The following is a 6000-nucleotide window of genomic DNA, read 5'->3' on the forward strand; positions in this document are numbered from 1 at the left end:
TGTATTAGAGGTGATCTGATGATGGTTAGAATTGAAAATAGCCAGTACTAGTTGAAAGAGGGTGAAGTTGCAGAGAAAACTGTTAATATTGAACTAAAAAAACTATCTCAAAATATGCTGGAAAGTAAAAAAAGGACAAATAAAATCCACCATCTTCTGGCATATGACGACTCAATACGAATATATATTTCACTGTGCCTCATCCTGTGATACTTGGGTAAGAGGAAGATTTTTTATAAACTTCTGAACTCTACTCATAACAGTACAATGAAAGCGTACAGAAATACGAGCTGCGTAGCATAGCACAGCAGGGAGATGGGCAGGCAAACAGAATTTGATAAGCTTGCATGGCTGGGCTTAGCTTGGCTTGGATTGGGCATAGCTTGGATTGAGAATAGCTTGGATTGGACATAGCTTGGCTTGGATGGAAGTAAAGCAGCCTACCCCCTCTGCTGATAATGTGCAACAGCTTGCCTGCCTGGTGAACAGGCAAGCATTGTAGGTTAAAAATGGAATGTGTATGCCTCTGAGTATGACATAAGCTTTATTCATGTGATATAACTATGTCTAACTCTGTAGTTATTGCCACTGTTCAAACCTTTGAGCACCAATGAAAGTCATTTCATATGTGATTGTATATGGCTTTACTTTGCAACATCAGATGAACTACCACTGAAGCTTATTTCCCTGTTGAGGTTAGTCCACCTCCTGCTACATGATCTGCTCTCAACCAATCTCCATCATGATCAGCTTTGAACAACCCTTTAACCCTGTTTGTAAACTTTTCTCTGACTGTGACATCAGATATGTCACTTTTCATAATATTCTTAATTAAACTACTTCTACTAGCAGTGACCTTTGCTTATAGTCACTCAAAGCACCTCTTGTGATAATTTTAGGACTGATCTGTCTCATCCAAACCACACTGTCAAGGTATGTTACACTCTAATTTCTGATCATCTAATCCATATTTTTATAAATGGACTATTTCTTTTGTCCCATCCAGCAGGGACAGGAACAAGTTCATTCTGTTGTTGACAACTCAGTGTCACTTATTAATTGTGACTGGAGCATTCCTATGCCAATCTTATAGATCATTTAAGACACCTCTGTTTTACTCATCTTTGGGACCAATTTTGTCCTTACTTTGGTAGTCCTGCATCTCCTGTGGCCTTTCCTTGTCACCTTGAGTAACAATGACCAAACATGACTGTCATGCATCTCTCTGAATACCACTGCTCTGCTTGATTAAAAATTACATAACATGCAAGCAATATGTTGGTATTAGATGAGTGTGACATCAGTAAATTGAAAAATTTCAGCTGAATGTTTTATGATCTATTCTATAATACATTAGGCTTTTCCTATACTTCTGGAAATACATAATAGTATTTTCAGAAATGAATGTGGGCAGGGAAATAACATCTCACGTCTCAAAGTGTAATATATTATAACACAGTATTTTGCCTTCTGAAGGTACTTATTGGGCAGAAATTTTATCACATAATATTATAGTTTCCTCAAATGAATTTTCCTTTTGATATAAATAAACAGTTTGCTTAATATAACTTTTTCTCAAAGTAGAAGTTTTTCTATTAACTGTGTGAATTTCATTTATTGCAGTTGTAAATACAAATAGGGTATTAATACAATACTTGAAATCCTATATATGAGGGTTGTTTTTTAAGTAAGGGCCATTTTTATTTTTTAAAAAAGATACAAATACTTTTGTAAAAAAAACTTTTATTTTCTGATTCTACACACTTCTACCTATTTTTCTACATAGTTGCCTTGTTTATTTAAGCACTTGTCATACCGTACAACTAAGTTTTTAATTCCCTCTTCAAAGAATTCGGCCGCCTGCTCCAACAGCCAAGAGTTCACAGCCACTCTCACTTCATCGTCGTCATTGAAGCGCTGCCCGCCGAGATGGTGTTTCAGGTACCGGAAAAGGTGAAAATCGCTAGGAGCAAGGTCGGGGCTGTATGGTGCATGGTCCAAAACTTCCCAGCCAAAAGAATCAATCAAATCCCGAGTCTTTTGAGAGGTGTGAGGCCTAGCGTTATTGTGCAGGAGCAAAACTCCTTTTGTCAGCATGCCGCACCTTTTGTTTTGAATTGCTCTGCGGAGCTTCTTTAGAGTTGCACAGTAGGCATCTGAGTTGATTGTCATTGCTTGTGGCATATAGTCCACTAGCAAAACACCGCGCCGGTCCCAGAACACAGTTGCCATAATCTTGCACTTTGACAGCATCTGTTTGGCTTTGACCTTGACGGGTGAGGTTGTGTGTCGCCATTCCATCAATTGTCGCTTGCTTTCGGGAGTGATATGGGATACCCATGTTTCATCTCCAGTGACAATTTGACTCAACATGTCATCCCTTTCTTCCTCGTAATGAATCAAAAAGTCCAATGAAGTGGCAAATCTCTTCCCTTTTTGGTCCTCTGTGAGAAGTCTGGGTACCCACCGAGAACACAGTTTCTTAAAGTTTAGGTTTTCAGACACAATTTTGTACAAAACCGATGTTGAAACTTGTGGAAATTCCAAAGAAAGAGTGGAAATTGTGAATCTTCTGTCCTCACGAATCTTTGTTTCAACTGCAGCCACCAAATCATCAGTGATCACAGAGGGCCGGCCTGAGCATTCTTCGTCATGGATGTTTTGATGGCCATTTTTAAACTCTCTAACCCATTGACGCACTTTACCTTCACTCATTGCATTGAAGCCATAAACTTCTGTTAACTGACGATGAATTTCTGCAGCTGATAGGCTTCTCGCAGTCAAAAAACGTATCACTGACCGTATCTCACACGCGGCGGGCGATTCAATAATCGTAAACATTATAAAGTAGCACAGCGATGCGTACACGTCAGCTACAGAGCTGCAACTTGCATCAGTGTGAACGGGAAGGAAGCCGGCAAGTGGTGTGGTGGCTTGTTGCGGCGTCTGCGTGAACTACGGGACTATATGCGCAAACGGCCCTTACTTAAAAAAAAACCCTCGTAGAATACAAATAATGGACTGAGTAATGATACACAGTTAGTTAGTTAGTTAGTTTCTTTCATGCTCCATGGATCATTTTGTATGATAAATTGTCATGATGTGGAATGAGTCATTTCATATTCATTTTGCAAATTAATTTGTACCCCTATTTGTACTCTAAACATCTCCATATAAACCCCCCCCCCCCCCCCCCCTCCTCAAATGAAAAGAAGATATACAGATTTAGTTAGCAATTCCTACACATCATCCTTTACACATCACAAACCAAGAAATTCTTCTACGGAATAGAAGGAGTTGTCAAGGAGGAACTTTTTCAATTTATTTTCAAATTTTACCTTGCTGTCTGTTAGACATTTATATCACTGGGTAAGTAGTCAAAATTTTTGTTGCAGCATTATGCACCTCTTTCTGTGCTAAAGACAACCTTAGTGTTGGGTAATGAATGTCAATTTTTTCTTCTAGTATTGTAATTATGTACCTCATTGTTCCTTTTGAACTATAGTGGATTATTTACAACAAACTTCATTAAGGAATAAATATACAGTGAAACAATAGTCGAAATGCCCAACTCCTTAAACAGATGTCTACAAGACGATCGCAGGTGAGCACTGCATATTATTCTTACAGAACACTTTTGGGCAATGAAGACCTTCTTTCTTAAAGATGAATTACCCCAGAACATTATTCCATATGACATTACTGAATGAAAATAAGCAAAATATGTCAACTTCCTGATTTCTCTCTCCCCAAAATTTGCTATGATTCTAAGTGCAAATGTGGCTGAATTAGGTTGTTTCAGGAGTTCCAAAATGTGTTTTTTTCCAATTTAAATTCTCATCAATAGGACACCTATTTTGCAGTTTCCACCCTATGTGTTGTTTGACCACCATGTGTTACACTTATCATTCATGCATCACCCCTAGAGGTGCAGAACTGAATATGATGTGTCTTTGTGACATTCAGGGTGAGACCATTCACAGGAAAACAGTCAGTGCATCACCTCTAGAGGTGCAGAACTGAATATGATGTGTATTTGTGACATTCAGGGTCAGACCATTCACAGAAAACCAGTCAGTGATACTTTTGAAAACTCTGTTCACCATTTCTTCCATTTCTGTATGTATACTGGGAGAGATTACAATACTTGTGTCATCTACAAAAAGAACTAATTCTGCATGTTGTACATAAGACAGTAGTTCATTTACATATATGAGAAACAGTAGTGGACCTAAGATTGAGCCCTGAGGAACTTCATACATCATTTCTCCCCAGTCATAATTAAGTCTTTGGATTCTGCTGGTTGAATTACTACTATGGCTATACCATCAATCCCATAAAACTTCAATTTATCTATGAGTATACTATGATTCACACAATCAAATGCCTTGGATAGGTCACAGAAAATACCTACCAGTGTTATTTCGTTATTTAATGCTTGTAATATCTCGTGTGGCAACATATAAATGGCATTCTCAGTAGAGCAACCCTTCTGAAATCCAAACTATGATTTTCTGAGAATTTTATTGTTTCCTAGGTGAGATACTATTCTAGAATACATCACCTTCTCAAAAATTTTGGAAAATTATGTCAGCAGTGAAATAGGTCGGTAGTTACAGACATCTCTCCTATCACTTTTCTTAAAGAACCCACTGCACAGAGATTGTTCTTGACGTCTAATTCATTGTTAATTATACCTACATTCTTCCACATATCTAAAGGGCATCTTTAATGATAAGTCTGTAGAACACAATTTACTTCTTCCCATCAAGTGAAATCAACACATTGATTAATACACCGTACTTGTATTCAAGAGAACAAGAACTAGATTGTGAATCTGTTGACTTCTTTTTAGTTTTTCTGTTCCTAGCAAGTGGTAGCTCTGGTGTTAAGGACAATTCCTTTCCCCTGTAACTGAGTTACTGCTACCATCAACAGTGACATAAATATTTATGAGATCTTAAAACTTCAGGTTCCTGCTGCCCTTCCTTCACTCTTTGTGGGGAAGGCAATACTGGCACACTTCCTTCCAACTTATTTCATTTATCAGATATTCCAGTATTTCAGAATAAAAAATTCTGTATACACTGTCATTTTGCAAATTGTTTGAAGAGTAAAGTGAGTAAAAAATTACAGAACTTTGTTGTTAAGCTCAGAATGTACTAAGATCAGCATGATAGCTACACACTTTATGTACCAGCAATAGCAACTAAATGATTTTTTTTTCAGTGACTTTTGGGATGTGCTTCATTCTCTGTCTGATGAACTAAAGAAGAAATTTCTGCTTTTTGCTACTGGCAGTGACCGAGTACCAGTTGGAGGAATGGGGGAAATGACATTCAAGATTACCCGTGTGACAAATAAACCAGATAATTTGCCTGAAGCACATACTTGCTTCAATCAGCTTGTGCTCCCAACTTATGAGTCAAAAGATACTCTTCGTCAGAAGCTCATAATAGCTATTTCAAATGCTGAAGGATTTGGCCTTGAGTGAAGAGAATTAGTTCTCTTGCCATTGTACCTTTATTATCCCTGTTTGTTATTGCAACTGTTATTCATTCACTCATGCAGCAACAAAAGATTCAATGACAAGAACAGTGAAGTATGAAACTATTTTGTGAGTTCTTACATGTACATATGTACTATATGATGCAAATATCCTGCAAATTGTTAACAGTACAAATGAATTTTGGATATGAGTTCTAATTGATTACATTTCTAAATATATATATATATATACATATAAAATTCTGTACTGTTGTTTGTGTATGTTGTTCTTCTAAAATCAAATGCTAATTTAAAATTGTGTGTGTCTTGTTGTTTATGAACACTGCCAATATGAATAACAAGGAGATGATTTACAAAGAACAATTTCTTATTTCTGTTCACATAAACAAAACACTATATTCTTTTTACAGAAAAATGTCTAATATATTTTTCTAACAATGGAAAATCCAGGATGGTTCAGAGGCATATTCTTATAGTAAATGGCAAGTTATT

The 6000-nt window shown here is 37.0% G+C and overlaps 1 protein-coding gene across 1 annotated transcript in view; it reads left to right on the forward strand.

The window, feature by feature from the left end:
• LOC124798457 (probable E3 ubiquitin-protein ligase HECTD2) overlaps window positions 1–5591 on the forward strand; it is a 348122-nt gene extending 342531 nt beyond the window's left edge. Inside the window, 1 exon segment of the mRNA XM_047261883.1 lies at window positions 5230–5591. Within this exon segment, the coding sequence (XP_047117839.1) occupies window positions 5230–5494 (265 nt within the window). The 3' untranslated portion in view covers window positions 5495–5591.
• Window positions 5592–6000: the final 409 nt, after the last annotated feature.

Source organism: Schistocerca piceifrons, chromosome 1 (genome assembly GCF_021461385.2).
Source record: "Schistocerca piceifrons isolate TAMUIC-IGC-003096 chromosome 1, iqSchPice1.1, whole genome shotgun sequence".
Taxonomy (NCBI): domain Eukaryota; kingdom Metazoa; phylum Arthropoda; class Insecta; order Orthoptera; family Acrididae; genus Schistocerca; species Schistocerca piceifrons.